General features: G+C 30.7%; 3 protein-coding genes across 3 annotated transcripts; all 3 read right to left on the minus strand.

Moving 5' to 3' along the window:
• Window positions 1-5,367: 5,367 nt before the first annotated feature.
• Window positions 5,368-7,002, minus strand: LOC133824360 (NAC domain-containing protein 104-like). Its single transcript, XM_062257245.1, has 3 exons — window positions 6,311-7,002; window positions 5,891-6,186; window positions 5,368-5,764 (listed from the first exon to the last, which is right to left on the minus strand). Exons 1-3 carry the CDS (start codon window positions 6,477-6,479, stop codon window positions 5,591-5,593), a joined length of 639 nt encoding a protein of 212 aa, XP_062113229.1. The 5' UTR covers window positions 6,480-7,002; the 3' UTR covers window positions 5,368-5,590.
• A 6,697-nt stretch (window positions 7,003-13,699) lies between these two features.
• On the minus strand, window positions 13,700-14,464 carry LOC133826064 (cystathionine gamma-synthase 1, chloroplastic-like). The gene is made up of 4 exons (XM_062258786.1): window positions 14,452-14,464; window positions 14,187-14,248; window positions 13,983-14,078; window positions 13,700-13,862 (listed from the first exon to the last, which is right to left on the minus strand). The coding sequence occupies exons 1-4, from the start codon at window positions 14,462-14,464 to the stop codon at window positions 13,731-13,733; spliced, it is 303 nt and encodes a 100-aa protein (XP_062114770.1). The 3' UTR covers window positions 13,700-13,730.
• On the minus strand, window positions 14,230-16,073 carry LOC133826080 (uncharacterized). The gene is made up of 6 exons (XM_062258787.1): window positions 15,963-16,073; window positions 15,776-15,859; window positions 15,458-15,572; window positions 15,136-15,257; window positions 14,961-15,023; window positions 14,230-14,795 (listed from the first exon to the last, which is right to left on the minus strand). Exons 1-6 carry the CDS (start codon window positions 16,071-16,073, stop codon window positions 14,520-14,522), a joined length of 771 nt encoding a protein of 256 aa, XP_062114771.1. The 3' UTR covers window positions 14,230-14,519.
• Window positions 16,074-16,762: the final 689 nt, after the last annotated feature.

The following is a 16,762-nucleotide window of genomic DNA, read 5'->3' on the forward strand; positions in this document are numbered from 1 at the left end:
CGAGCAGAGGTTGTTTGGAATTTAAGGCTTTACACTTTCTAAATCAACAGTGAATAATGGGAATAATACAATATTCCAAACCCTAAATGTTTATCAAGCTCCAAATTCACAGTATGAAAGAAAATTATGATAATCAAAGAACCATATTCAATGTATGAATGGAAATCTTGATATTTAAAGATTATATGATTAAGTGACTATAACATAGATTTAGAATCAAAACTAGCTATGTTGAACACAATTAAGGAAGTAAAACACAATACAATGACACAATTACAAAGTTAAGGGTTAGAGAGATACAAACTTTGCTTTGAGCACTTGAATCTTCAATTTGGGAAACATCTAAGGCTTATACACGAATTAGCATCCCTGTCCAAAATCTCTATTCCAAGCATTCTCTTTGTTTTTTGAAGCTTCACCAAGATAGAATGAGATTTAGGATTGAACAAGCCTTTGAAACTTCACCAATTCAAGCAATACTTTGTATGTTTTTTGGAGAATACTTATGATCGATAAGAGCTAGAGAGAGAGAGGTTAGAGAGAGATTTGAAAAGTGTGATCAAGGCTTTTCAACTCTAATAATCCTTATATATAGTGTAGGTGCTGTCATTAAGTCCAACCAATAGGATTAGAGCTTTTAAACACATCATTTGGAGCTAAGTCACGTAACTGTACGATCCCGCAGTACTAAAAAAACACCCTTTTAGGACACATTTTTAGAGCACTCACCTAGATGTGAGTCCTAAAAACAACTCCTGGAATTTTTACGAGTCCTTAAAGAATTTCTTTTAGGGCTCACAGAGCGAGCCCTAAAAACTTATGTGTGTCCTAAAAGTTTGAATTTTGAAAATTTTCAAATTCCCTCCAATTTTTTTTAACTAAAATTGCGAGTCCTAAACTAATGTTATTTTGGACTCGCATTGCGAGTCTTAAAAACTTATGCGTGTCCTAAAAGTTTGAATTTTAAAAAATTTCTAATTCCCTCCAATTTTTTTTAACTAAAATTGCGAGTCTTAAAAGAATGTTTTTAGGACTCGCACTGTGAGTCCTAAAAACTTATGTGTGTCCTAAAAATTTAAATTTTAAAAAACTTCAAATTCCCTCCTATTTTTTTTAACTAAAATTTTATTATTTATTACTTCAAAAAGACAAATGTAACACAACAACTCATTCTCTCTCTCTCTCTCTCTCTCTCTCTCTCTCTCTCTCTCTCTCTCCTTGCTCTCTTCCCCCATTTCTCTCTCACGAACTCAACAACAAAGCCACGAACGGCGGCGCTCTGGCCACCGCCCTCCTGGACGCAGAAGGTCAGCGACCTTCGACCCCCACGAGCCCAGCCTTTCACGCGCCGTCGTCCGCTGCCTAAAGTCGTTCGAAGTCGCGGTGATGATATTTTTCCCAAACACTTCCGAGTGTTTTTCAACCGCCTCGAGCCACCTCGACCCAAACGAACACCACTAGTGCATTCCTTGTGCTTTGGGAATCAAAACCCACTAAAGAATTCATCATTTTCCCGAACCACCACCGTGAGGTGGTGGCGCCGCCGTTAACGTCGGAGCTTCGGCGGGAGCTTTTGCTATCAATTAATTTTTTTAAAATTAAAAATTAGACTTTTTAGGACTCGCACATTCTTTTAGGACTCGTAATGTGAGTCCTAAAAACATTAAAACTTTAGTTTTTAAGGCTCTCAAGTAGAGGACTCACGCCCCGCGAGTCCTAAACACTTTTTTAGGACTCGCAATGTGAGTCCTAAAAAGTCTTTTTTGTAGTAGTGCCGTATGGACCACCCAGCCGATGTGTTGCCACCCAGTAGACGATGCATCGCCTACTGGGGGTTTTTCCTCCTAACCACTTTTAGGCGATGCAATGCAGATGCCTCTATATTATCGCATTGAACTTGACCCCAAAATGTCTCCAAATGCCTTGGAACATTTTTGAAATATTTAGATACTTCATTGTATCACTTTAGACCCATAAAAGTCACTTTTTTTAGATGCCTACTACACAAGCAATCTCATGCTTTTACTTCAATATAAGTGAAAATTGTTATGGGTATTGCACCTCATTTGTGTAAACATATTAACCATTATATTTAATCAATCTTAACAGAGGCTTGGGGGGCAAATGTTGTACCTAAAAAATACGAGCTGATGTGTCTTGTTCACGGTACATCTGTGTAGCATTTAATGAATCCTTCTTTTGCTCTAGGCACATGGAGTTGATTTCCAGATACATAGGAAGGTCTAAGCATAGGTCGTCAAGGAATCGAAGAGACTGTTTAACTAGACCCTAAGGTTGCCTATACCTAGCTCGTATAACCTTGTAAGTAGATCGAATTATTCTGGAATGTTTGAGCTCATGCTATAAGGTTTCAACTCGTGATTAACATGTTGGAGGCCCAGACATAAATCCCTAAAGACTTGGGATTTACATCTGTATAAATAATAATGTGATTTTGCATAAACAATGTAGAATACAAGGCAATAAATGTAATCAATGTAATAAAGGGTAATTACTCGTTTTTGTATGTTACCTAAACATGTCCATTATTCCCCTATAAATAGAGAGGGAATGGAAATGAAAAGGGACCAAGCTCTTGTATACGAAACTATGGAGAAATTGTCTTAAACAATTCTCATGAGAAAAATACAGAAATAACATTGACTCGTGAACTAGGTCGATTTTAACCACCGAACCACATAAAAGTGAGTGTCAAATATTTACGATTAATTACAAGCCTAGTTCTCTCTTTTAAAATTTCTTAATTGTCAGTTGATGAAAAACCACGTCCACACTCGTGTAGTCCATTGATATAATTCTCCAATAATTTGTTCGTAAATTAGAGCTGGTCAAAATTGTCATTTTACCCTTTTAATTACCTCTTGTCTCTTAAGTAACATTAATTCACCAGTTAACAGTTAATTTATCATCATATTATAAATTTGAGCTCAATAACTATTTAGTTAATGACTTAAGTCTCATGTGAACCAATATACCATTCGTTAGGAAAGCATGGATTCCAAATCCTATAAGAACATGTTCCCAGCCATCTATGTAATTGAAACTCCAAAACAAAAGTCATTAGCCTGATATACAAAAAAACCTTATTGAGTGAATCAAAAGACCAAATAGAGATGAATAGGTGTTCATGACTACTCAGGATTTAGAGTGATCTACATATGATCATTAGGTTGATATGAATTAAATCTTTATGGAAAATAGTAAGTTTATAACGAAATTAATTCTATCCACATCGATTCAGTCTTATATAATCTTATTATATTAAGTACCCTCACTAAGATGTCTATCCACATCAGTAATTTAGATCTATATCACAAGCATTCAAAGATTTCTTAACGAACCATACTCGCAACCATTTATCATAAATTCTATACTTTAATATCTTGCTGACTATTTTATTCATTATTTATGATTTTGATCCTCTCATATTAATACACTTTTATCAACTTTCATAATAAAATGTCTTTACATATGTCTTTTTGGCATAAATCCTAACAATAACAACATAACTCTTAATTCTTTAAGATTTTATACACAAATATGAAAATGAAAAAAATACAAATTATAAAATTAAATAATTAAAACAATTTCATAAGTATATGAAACTAACACTAACATTATAAAAAACCTAACACTTACATATTATCATAAACTAATTAAATTCATTTAGCAATTAAAAAAATGTTGGGATCAGGGGAATGGGGACCAAGATATTCACCCAAAAAAAAACATGAAAACCTTACCTTTTTAACGATGGAGAGGAGAGGAGGTACTCTTGGGGACGCCAGTCAACCGTGGATGAGATAGAGAAGGGCCAAGAGAAGCCCTTTCGGGTGAAACAGTGGAGAAGCATAGAGTTTTACTCTTTGAAATTTGAGAGGAAATTAGGGGTTCTAGGGAGAAGAAGATGAGGCTTTTGGGATATGTTAATGAGAAATTATAGCGACAACAAGGTTTAAAATATCATCCTTGAAGGTGCAATGCACCATTTCGATTAGTACGTAAAATTTACCTTTTGTCGCCGCTATAAAATAATACAAATTGTGTGGCAGGATTTTTCTAGAGCCAATATTTTAGCCGGTATTTTTCCCACCCTTTTTTGATAGATCTAAAATAATGAGTCATTGTTGTAATATGATAAATAATAAATAAAAAATAAAATTTCATCTAAGCAACGACAATGTCATCACCATAGGACATGTTATTTGCTATAGGAGCTCACAAAGCATAGGAAGTGGCCCGCCAAGTTCTAGCAACCAATCTGACTACAATGGCAACGACAAATTCATCATTGTAGGGTAATAATAAAATAAAATTATACTATAGCGACGAAAAAATATATAGAAGTTCATAAAGTGCGAGAACTTTCCTGCCAAATTTTGGCAACCAATATGACAATTATAAAGATTACAATTTCGGCGCTACAAATTATTAATTAAATGAAAAATATATTAAGCTTCAATTTTTTTTGTTTGAAGGAGAATATTGCGATGACCACGATGTCGTAGCTGAAAAACCAATATCTTGTAGTTACAAGTGCCTATGGAAGTGAGGATATTAGCAATAACCAAGTAAGCTTAAATGCAATATGATATATAGCAATACTCCTAAGTCGTGACATAAAATTTCATTAAGAGGTTATATATTGAAATTTATCGGTTGTACTAGTTAGATATATCAAATCTTCTACGAAATCTTGCCAATTCTTTATCAAAGCGACATAGGATTATATATCAATACATTCTCATTAATTTGAAATAATAAGTTAACATAATTGATTATAATTATTAAATAAATGTAAAATTATTTTTTAATCGTGTTTTATTATATAATCAGAATAAAAATATATAAATGGAGAAATAAATACAAATAAAATAAGAAAGAATGATAATCATTATTTGTATTACAAATGTTATTTACCAAATTGTTTGTCAAGGGATCAAAATCATTTTATGTTTTTTATATAATTAGAAAATGTAATCAGAATTCTTAACTTACTAAATTATTTTTTTAAATATAAAATAATTATTCTGTGAGATACATTTTCAAAAGAAAAAATTATCTTTTAATTTTTTATTTATAAATAATAAAATAACAAAAATAGAAGTGATTAGCCTTAATGACATTTCTTAGGACATTGGGAAAAGAAGCATTCACATTCTTTTTTATTTCCACCAAGTATTCTTATTCATTATATTTGTAAACATGTGAATGAAAATCATTACCACATAAATGATTTTCATTCACCTTAAGTTAAATGTAAACATGCAATCTTTAAATCCAACATAAAGATCTAATATTAACACATATCTTTTTTTATAAAAAGTAAATATTATTAAACGCACCACATTTACTTAGATAAAACATACAATTAGCATATGCATATATATATATTATTTGATATGGACATAATTACATATCAAATAATTTACACAGACTTTACGACACATACATGTATATCTATGTATACAACTATGACCGCAAATGTAAAAATGTACACAGACATCAAACATATATATTTATCTAGTGAGATTATAATAACTATCTAACATATATAAATATTTGAGTTTCAATCTAGTATTTGCATACTAATTTCGTCAAGGTCATCATCTAATGACGACAAGAACATTTCGTCTAAACAAGAAAGCTCGGTTCCATTGTCATCATCCTCATACTGAACACTCTGCAGAGAAATATCGTCCAACTTCCTTTCATGAACTCGACATAAAACCCATTTGAAGTCCTGCGTTATTATACCAAATTTATATATTGAAGCATAAGCAATCAAAAATGCCCAGATCGATAACGAACTTCATGATTATATTTCTGATACAAAATAAATGAATGATTAGTTGAGAAAAAAACTCACTAGCTTTAGTTTTCTTCGTCTTTTATAAGTGGGAGAAGTAGTACTCATCAATTCAAGATTGTTGCAAAGGTTGTACTCTTCCATGATCCAGTTGGTTTCAGTGACTGAAGTTGGAGATTCATGGTGATTAATGACAAAGTACACATAATACTTCTTCACACCCACTTTATTATTAGCTCCAGAAACAAATATTGGCTCGTTTATGTCCATTTCTTTCCAATACCCATTTGAGGTTGCTTTATCTTCTGTCGTTTTGCTAAAGAAATAGTGCATGTTTCCGCTGGACAATGCCGTACCTGATGATCATGACCCAATTGGTAATTTAGTTAGCTAACTGATCATTACTTAAATATTACATCATTAATAAATATATATGTGTGTGTAGCATTTATAATAAAAGGGAGTAGTTAGATATAGTACCAGTGAATTCCCGAGGATGATAAAGGTGAAGATCAAGATCAGGAATGATATTGAGATGAGTAGATGGTATGAGAAAAACCTTAGGATAGAGAAACTGAAGGATCAGCTCTTCATCTGTAGGGCAGAACCGAAATCCAGGAGGTAGCTTTACATCCTGATTATCTCCCATTTTTTAGGTTCTATGTAAGGGAACTCCAAGGAGCCAAAATCTACAATATATTATATTTTGATTGCGATGAGTTCAGGTACTTTGCTTAGATATTCATCTATATATATATATATATATATTTATAGGTGCTGAGAGATAGAGAGAGATTGCTTAAATGTTTTAAGTTCAAGTGTTGAATTGAGTAGAATTGAGGTGATGAAAAAAAAAGGTGTGTGGTGTAAAAAAACAACGATCCACATTGATATATAGTAAAGGATAAGCCGACATTTTGTACAAATTAATTATGAAAAGAAACGTATTGTTGTCTGATATAATGGATCGGAGAAAAACTACAGTAGTTCACATTATGATGCTAAGATATTCAACTAAGAAATACATCACCCACAATCACATAACCCTATACCCTACACCCCACCCACCACACATTAAAAAAAACAAAGTAAAAAAATTGAAAAAGACGGGTAGCAGAGATTGAAGACAGAAGACATGATTTAGCACAGGTTCAATTCTTAAATAAAAATGAAATTTCAAAAGATTTATCTAATTCCCATTCACGCCCTTCCAAGAAATTACATCCAAATGTCTTACAAAATATTACATGTCAAATCTTGAATAAAGCATAAATATTAAATATCTATTTCATTTCATTAATGTGTTTATTTATATATGTATACATATATATATATATAATTATAATTAGGTACTGATTATTACCGAGTAATTTTAGTATTTTCCGTAAATAAATAAGTTTCAATTCCAATTGTTGTTTTACATAATAATGGTGTATAATGTAGTTATACGGGAATACTTACAAATTTTCAAAAAATTATAAATAATTTAGAATGTCAAAATGAGAATTCAAACAACTTGTTCTATAAATGTTTTTTTTTCAATATTTATACACGTGTGCAACATGTTGCTTCAATTATAATTGCAGAATTCTAAATTATGCAGAATTTCTTAAAAATTTATGAGAATTATATTTATGTAACTACATTTATATATATGGTGGTGTAAAAAAATAAAGTTGCATCTTAAATTTTAGGAAAAGATCTCACAAACAGTGAAAAAATAAGGGGCATGGTGCAAAATGACCCTTAATGGTGTGTGAAAGTAAGCAAATGTCCATATTTTTTATTTTGTAGTAAAATAGCCTAATCATCTACTTTAATATCACATATTACCAAATATGTCCTTTAACAAATTACTATCTTATTCTAAATATTTTAATATTATGATATATGTATATTAGTTTTTATTTTAAAGTTATTTTATTTTTTTTTTCGTTTTTTATAGGTTGTTCAATGATATATCATACCACAAAATATATATATTAAGTTGAAAAATAATATACCATCAAAATTTATAACATTATTACTAAAAAAATGTATATACTATACTAACAAAGTTATATACTACCATTAAAATGTATATACCATAATACAAAATTATATACTACATAATAAAATAGAAACTAAATATCACAAAAAAAAAAATTATATATCGTACCACAAAAAACATATACACTAATTAGAAAATAATATACCAACAACCTATAAAAAACTTAAAAAATCTATATAACTTTAAAATGAAAACTAATATACATATACTACTATATTAAAGTCATACAGTCCTAAATAAATAAATAAATTATAAAAAATGACAATTTAGGTAATTAACAATCTAAAAGAATCATTTCTCTACAATTTTAAAAATGAGGACATTAGCTTCTTAATGGCTTTATTTTGGGCCATTTCTAATAAATTCTGAAAAAATAATCACTACTTAGTAGTACCGTTTACATATACACAAAATTTTTTTAATATATATTTTAAAATTTTCATTTATATACCTCTCCGGTTTCTTCGATAGTATTTTAGGATTATTTACGCCCTATATACATACATCTATTAAATGAATCATTGTGAGGCCAAATATTATTTGATATCCTCCTAAACTGATTTTGACTGCCATGTATCATTTATTCCATTAAAAACTTGGTTGAAAGGACTATAAATATAAGAGAATTCACTACTACAAAATTGACATGGGATGATGGTTTTAAACCGTTGTATGAACTCTCATACGTCGGTTCTAATACCGTCATCTCATGCAATGTCATGCCATGTAAAGTATGAAATGACAGTTTAAATAAAAGCGTCATCTTATGTCTTACATGAGATGATGGTTCCTATACAAACGTTGTCTCTTGTTGTACATGAGACGACAATTTCTGTGCGAGCATCATCCACTGCAGTAAATGAGACGACAGTTCCTATTCAAGCGTCATCCTCTTGCAGTACATGAGATGACAATTTATGTGCATGCATCGTCCCCTGTAATACATAAGACGACAATTTTGTATAGACCGACGTCTCATGTAGAATATGATAATTTTTTCATTTCTCTATTTTCAAGAACTATATTCATTCATAATTTCCTGTGTAATTACAACATAGTTCAGACAAAATCCATAGGCAAACAAAATCAACAGAACTCAGTATGTTCCAAATCTAAAAATTACAAGATCAAAATATACACTTGGAATAACTATGTAAGTGCTAACTAAAAACTACAATTAGTATATTTTTTAATTATGATTTCAAACATTACTCTAGCTATGACTCATGTGCTCAATAAGTTTGGCTGCCCATTTATTTCGAGTTTCATTAATTTCACTAAGTGTATATGTATTCTTCTCACCACACTACAAAACACAAAATAAAAAACTATCACTACTACAAAAAAAGCATTTTAGGGATCGCATTGCAGGCCTCAAAAAAGTTTTTAGGGTGCTCCCCCTGCGAGCCTTCTATTTAAGAACCTTTAAAAGTGAAGTTTTTTAGGGCACGCGTTGTGAGTCCTAAAAAAATCTTTATGATGTTAAAAACACCTTGTTAGGACTCGCAATGAGTACCTTCATAAATTATATCTCAATTTTAAAAAAAAATATATGTTTATTTTTAATTGAATTGTAATTTATATGATATATATTATATTTTTGAAAGTTTTAAATAAATTTAAATTTTAATAAATATCAATAATAAAATCATATATTAGAAATAAGACCAAGATCCATCCAATAATACAACATACAAACATATAAGCTTTGTAGCATCCAATGTTCTTATTGGAATAGTACAAACCTGAAACAATTTTAAATAAATTGGAATACACAATTGCAAAGATTAGCTACATGTACACATATAAACTTTTACTCAGATATTCCCCTCAAAGTTCAGCTTAAGGGATCACGTACCATCTGAATAAGCTTTATGTGTCCACTCCAGTTGCAAACCTGTGAAAGATGTGCCTAATTCCATTAAAAGAAACATAGCAGATAGTTAAGCAAATTACAGATAGTTAACTGAAGAATTCAAAGAAAGCTACATGAGAAAAATAGCATACGTAGTAAACTACCTTAGACTAAGAGACTCAACAAATAATAGGACAATAAGAGATGGCAAGAAGGCACACAAAATAGTGCCAGCCAATTCGCACATTTTAGACAAAAAATAAGAAAACAGTGTTCATTCAAATATAGTTTTTCATAAATTATGAAGGGTAATTAAAGGAAAACTAACATCAATGATGAGATGTTGCAATAATATATAAAACCACTGAAAACCATTTCATAAGAACGAGAAACAGAGCAATTCATTACTCAAAATGAAAAAATACATATTTTTAGATATATATATAATAATTATATTTGTGTGTGCTGTGTTTATGATCCCATTCGAAACAGAGCAACTCATTAATCAACATACAAACAAAAATCTAAAAAATGCAAGAGGATAATTCATGACCCTTTTCTCGTCTCAACTACGGCCCAGTCATATATGTTGTTTCTCACTCTATAATAGTAATGCATTAGTTTTATCATTCTAAAAAATGGCTTGAAAAAATAAAAACCACAAGTCACATGACATATTTGGCTTTATTAAATTTTCAAGCAAACTAGAACATGTATACCATATATAAACCTCAGTCGTTACCTTGGTATCATTCCCTATACATAGACTCAACTAGCAAGTTTAAGCAAAACATAATAATAAAAATGTAACACTCCAAACCCTTTTCATGTATCATTTATATAATTTCATCATGGAAAATTTCAACAGCCAATGCCAATGAGAAACCCCAATTAAACAAAGTCTACTCATCACAACTCAATTAACAATTTTTCGTATCTGAGATACTGGAAAAAAAATAGAATCACATGATCAATAGTAGAGCTTAGATATCCTTTTTTTTTGTTATAACTTGTGTCAAACATAGCAACCAAATAGATTAATAACACAACAGAGACAGCTGAACCAGCCAACAACAACTAGAACAGACAAACTACACCAGGACCTAAACCTGGGAATTACATTAAAAACAAAGTAAACTAATTAGTATAACTCAATTCATAGAAGAGAAATTTCCCTGCAGTTATTGAAGAGGAAATGAATGAAGATAAAAATAAGTGAAAACCTAGTTCAACAAAAAATAATATAACCACGAAATAAAATTGGAGAGTGAAAGTTAAAGTAGGTCTCACCATTGCTTCTATAAATATAAGTACACAAATCGGCATAATAAAAAATTAAATTTACCATATATCAAAAGCAAGTAAGTCATAATAAGGTATGAGCATTGAATAAAGAGAAGACTTTGTTACGTGGTTCAGCTTTATAATGTATGAAATATAATCAAGAATGATGCATCAATGACACAAGTATAAATCAATAAATAGATGCAACAAAACTTTGAGTATACTTCAATGACTTAATATAAACTTAAACACTAGCCATGCGAAGTCAATAATTCAACAAGCAAGCAAAGATCTAAAGACAATATATATATATATATACATATATAAATTCATAAGGATACCTCTGCCATCTTTCGCTTAAATAAAACCCCCTTTTTTTTTTCTTCAGATATCTTTGCCATCTTTTGCTTGAATAAACCCCTTTATTTTTTTTTCTTCAGATTTCACTCATAAAGCAAAACAGGGGCAGCAAGTGTAAAAAAAGAAGAAACTTGCAAATGGCATCATCTTAGGCACATGGACTCGATAGATTAGTGCACTTTTCAAACAACTGTGTTGGATTTTTTTTAATTTAAAATGGTATTTTCCTAGATAGAGGCCACACACTTAATTCATTAAAACAAAGTAGAATACAACACAACATAAGCAACCAACCCCTGCCCAAAGTTAGACTTGAAGGGACCAAAGAAAAGAAATATTGTTTGCTAAACTAAATTTTGATTCCATTTGTTTGTATATTTCAGGACAAAACTCCACTCTAATCATATCCATAATGTATATTAATTACATAGTGTATATTAGTTTATTTTATAAACTTAGACTATATAATTTTTAGTTTATAAATATTATTCATAAATGTATATTAATTATTAATGATATCTAACTCCAACCATTCAATACTATTACTATAAAATACAAACAAAAAAAAAAAGAGTTTACAGCTAGTTAGTTTACAGCTAATATCATTAGGTTCGTTAGGATTTGTAGGAAAGATCTTCACATATAGATTAACAAAGAGATTTCAAACTCAAATTTCTTACTCAGGATTCAAAAAAAAAAAATAGATAGATATTACTTGAAAAATACATTATTAAGGGCATTGAAATAATAGCTTAACCCAATCATTGCTTACAAAGGCCAATAAATATTTTGAGCTGAACTTAGTGCCTCAATTTGTAAATCTCTTCAGTTTAAGCAAAAATTAAAATAACTAAGACATAGAGAGATGACCTTGTATGTGTTAAATATAATCTCCCTGAACTTTACCTTATCTTTCGGAATTTTCTTCTTCTCGTAACCCCATTTCCTGGCCAACTTTAGAGCTGTTTCTATACCTTCAGCATCAGTGTTCTTAGATCACAATCTGTGAGTCATTTTAACAAATACATATTGAAATCTCAAAATAAGAAAAATGACAAAATTTATCTCAAAAGTTGACCACAAAATTCTGAATCATCACAAATCAAAATGTACTTTTCCAAACACCTCAAATATAGTCCCAGGGGCAAATAACATCAAATATATTTAAAAAATTAAAAATTAAAGAGCACAAAGCAAAATGGAAATGGAAGACTCTTTGGTAGATTGTAGTAACAGCTATCTGTTGGGTTATTTGACTAGAGAAGAATAATAAAATCTTTGAGGAAATGGAAAACAGGGTGGAGAAATTTGGCTTGATTTTGCATAGTGTTAATCCTGTTACTTTTTATTTCATTTCTGTTTTTGAATGCATTTTTTTACTAGTTTGATTTGGAGCAAATGTGAATTCAAATTTTTGTTAGCTGAAATTAACAAAGTAGTGCAGTATTATAAATAACTAGCTTTCAATACTTATAAATATTAAGATTTTGCAGTTTTTGTTAGTCTCTAACCAAATCAAAACTCATTCTAATAGCAAAGCTTTCAATTAAAAGTGTACTTTCAATTATGAATTAACAATCATTTTTACTTATTTGTCTATATCATAATTTTTATGTAATAACTATTTGGAATGGATTGGTTTCAAAATTTTTATTTCTTATCATCATTTTCATTCTTTTTATTGTAGATTAACATGAACTAACTGCAAGAATAATTTAATCAACAATTTACTCTAAAAATTACTTATATTCCTAATTTTAAATATATAGTATATACACAAGTAAAATACTTCATTGCAGATCATTAGCATGGTATACATATTCTTCAGTGATTAGGAATCTAGTCTTTTCATCACTATATATATATGGTACAAGTATAAATTAGGAGTTAATAAATATCAACACATAGTTTAATCAACAAAAAAATTACTTGCACTCTTTTTTCTTCTATTTTATTTCAATAGATAAACAATAATACCTCATATTATAATACCTCATATAGAAGAAAAATGTGCACTTGAGCTGAAGCTTTAATTGAAAAGAAAAGAAGAAGAAAAACCATCTTTAGAGATGTAAAATAATCTCAAATTACTACAGGTCCTACCATACTACAAACTGAAAAGCTCTAACAAAAGCAATTTTATCACTCTGCCTAGGCATCTATGCCAAAACTATTTACTCCTTAGGCCTCATAGTAATCTGACTTTTATTTGGGTTATTTATAAGCTGAACTTTGCTAATCTTTTCATTATAGAATATGCATCCATGAGGGTGTATGATAATCCGACCTTGTCATGGTAAAACTTAGTACTGACAGATAATAATTACATTTTCAATCAATATATTGAAAATTCAAGGGCAGTACCAGTAAGACATAATTGCTGGTTGATCCACAATACTCTCACAGCCACCAAAAAATGGGGCAATGTATGGAATTTTAAGTGCATTAATGAATTTGATGGTGGTATGTAAGTCGCCATCAATCTGCATAGTCAAGCAATACACCGGTTGAGAATGAACATACCAATGAGCTGAGGTAGAGAGAACATATATCGGGCTCACGAAAGCAAGCTAAACAGATTAAAAATAGTCAACAATGCTCACATCAAAACTGACGACACCACCAAAACCAGTCATTTGCCTCTTGGCAAGTTCATGTTCAGGATGACTTTTCAAGCCAGGATAATAGACCTGAGCCACCTATCAAAAATGTTGTCACACTATCAATTCACAATACACGATACTAACAAATAAAAAGATAAGTATTAAATTATAATCTGTCCAGTGACAAATTTCTGCATCCTGTACCTTAGGATGTGCCTCTAAAACTTCGGCCATCCTCGATGTCGAATTCTGTTGCTGATCGAACTCTGAACTATGTTAAGCTACAAAATATCTTAAATTACAACTTGTCCAGTTACCAAGCCCAAGACTAATTCAATCAGAACCAAAAATAAAAATAAAAAAACAATGACAACAACAACAACTAAAGTTAAAGAAAGAGAAAGCTAACCATATAAAACTTTATTTTGAAATTTGTATCTTTCATAGTCAATATAATCATTCTAAATACTATCAATATACATTACATTTTCCTACCACAAAGTTTAAGATTTAACAAAAAATGATTTGCCTGCTCTCTCAATAGAATCCAATTATCAAACAGAGCTTTAGAGATCCTAAAAGTAATAACAAATGCATAGTAGAAAAAGTATGGATAGGGATGACTGAAAAGATACATATGTGACTGATGAAAAATATATCCAAGAACCTCATTTCTGAAAGCCTGGCCAATTTGAGCAGCAACAAAAGGAAGCTTGTTCCCATTTCTGAAAGCCTGGCCAATATAACAGATGCCTCTACACCCTCAGCAAGAGATGCCTTGCTGCTACTATTGCTCCGGATTGCTGACTGAACCTAATGAAGAAACAATAACCATATAGAACCAGAATATTTTCTTTTTTAGGTAACAAACAGAGAACTTGATTTAAGACCAAAAGGAGACAGAAACAGAGGTCTACCAACCCAACAAAACATCACAAAACAATGGAGCGCATTAATTCAACCCCTACATTATTTTACCTGAGAAGACGCACTTTTGAGTACAGAAAGTACATGAGAGCGAATCATACCCAATGCTCGAGACTGTCATAACAAAAAAATTACTCAATTATTGGAAATGGAAACAAATTTTAGTGGAAGAATGTGAAAAAATGTAACATTATCTAATTAACTATCTGCATAAATTTGTTTCTACCTGCAGTTGTCGAAATTTGAGTAAGTAAACGCCGGATTCAGCATACTGTGGATTGTTTTCTACATACCTAATATAAATTAGATAATGTTTAAGGTCATCAAGTTGATTGAGAAAATAAATGTCTCAACAAAATATGCTAGTAATTCCCTAAATCAACATATAAATTAAGACACAAGTAATATCTAGCATGGAAGGACATGTCAGTGTCACAAAATTAAATGGTCGATTTGGTCAAGTAGATTCTTTAGATATGTCAAAACATTTTTACAATGATTCCAGCAGATAAAAAAGAATAGCTATAGATGTGCTAGCCAGTCAAAACCTTGCAATTTTTTCATAGTTTGCTCAATTTTTTCCTTCTCTTCATTTAGCTTGACACATTTTTCTTCCAATATTCTGACTACAGAGCCAATTTTTAAAAGGTCCTCTTCAAAGACCTGCAGTGAAATAAAGAAACTCAAGAAATCCTAAATCCAGCATGAAATGTGTACAAGAAGGGAAGATCTATCTTCCTAAAGCCTGTGAAACTCTATAGATGAATAAAAATAATTAGTACAATGGTTAGTCCGTGCCAAGATAAAAACTGCATATTCTTTGAAAAGTAATGTAAAAGTGACAATTAGTAGTTGTATGCTTGTACCTTTTCATTATTTTCAATGACCGTGGAGAAGTTTTTTCCATCATGCTCCACTTTTGGATTTGGTATAGCAGGTTTGACATGAACCTGCATATGGAGTATAGCAATGGTCCAATAAGTAATGGTTTGTAAACTACTTCAACCAACAAAACAAAAACATCACATATAGCTTTTACATAGTTGTTCCCACCTCAACATTCAGACTAAGGTTTGAATGGCGAGAATTAGATATGAATGTGCTAATCTTTTCTTGCATAAAAAAAAAAGATGTTCCACAACCAGAATCCATCTTTTCTTCCATAGGATTCACTTATCTCAGCATTCATTATTACAGTTTTATTGAGAAGCAGATAAAGTATTGAATTTTGATCAAGAAAGGCATAAGAGATTATAACTGGGCAATGAGCACTTATAATGAGTAAACAATTGAAAAATAGGACAAGAAAACCACCTTTTTTCTTTTGCGGCTGCTGCTGCGCTTCTTTAGATCTTTCTCCTTCCTATCTAAAATGAAAGATACACAGAAAGAAATACATGAGATGAGATACAAGAGAGTACTAATAAGTTGAAAAGAGAAAATGAAGAAGAGAGGTTGACTCCAATCACAAGATCTGTTGTGGATGTCGAAATAATGGCGGGGTTGTTGTCCTGGGGTCGAACGGCGGCTGGGCTATTGTCTTCGGGTGCTGTTCGGGGTTGTCGAATGGAGGTGGGGGCGCCGTCACAGAGGAGGTGCTGCGCGCGAGGTCAAATGGAGGTGGAGGGGGGTCACGATTGTGGCAATTTTTTTAACCTGGATATCATTAAGAAAGTCATTCTTTAAAAAAATAAAGAAGAGAAAAAAGAATATGTTTTTAAAAAAATAGTTTTTATTAGTTTTAAAAGAAAAAATAAAATTAATACTATCAATTTTTAATAAGTATAGGTTGTGTTTGTAAAAAAAAAAATTATATTGTTTGGTAAAACTTAAAAAATAATTTTTTATTTAAT

The sequence above is a fragment of the Humulus lupulus genome, chromosome 1 (assembly GCF_963169125.1).
Source record: "Humulus lupulus chromosome 1, drHumLupu1.1, whole genome shotgun sequence".
In the NCBI taxonomy this organism is placed as follows: domain Eukaryota; kingdom Viridiplantae; phylum Streptophyta; class Magnoliopsida; order Rosales; family Cannabaceae; genus Humulus; species Humulus lupulus.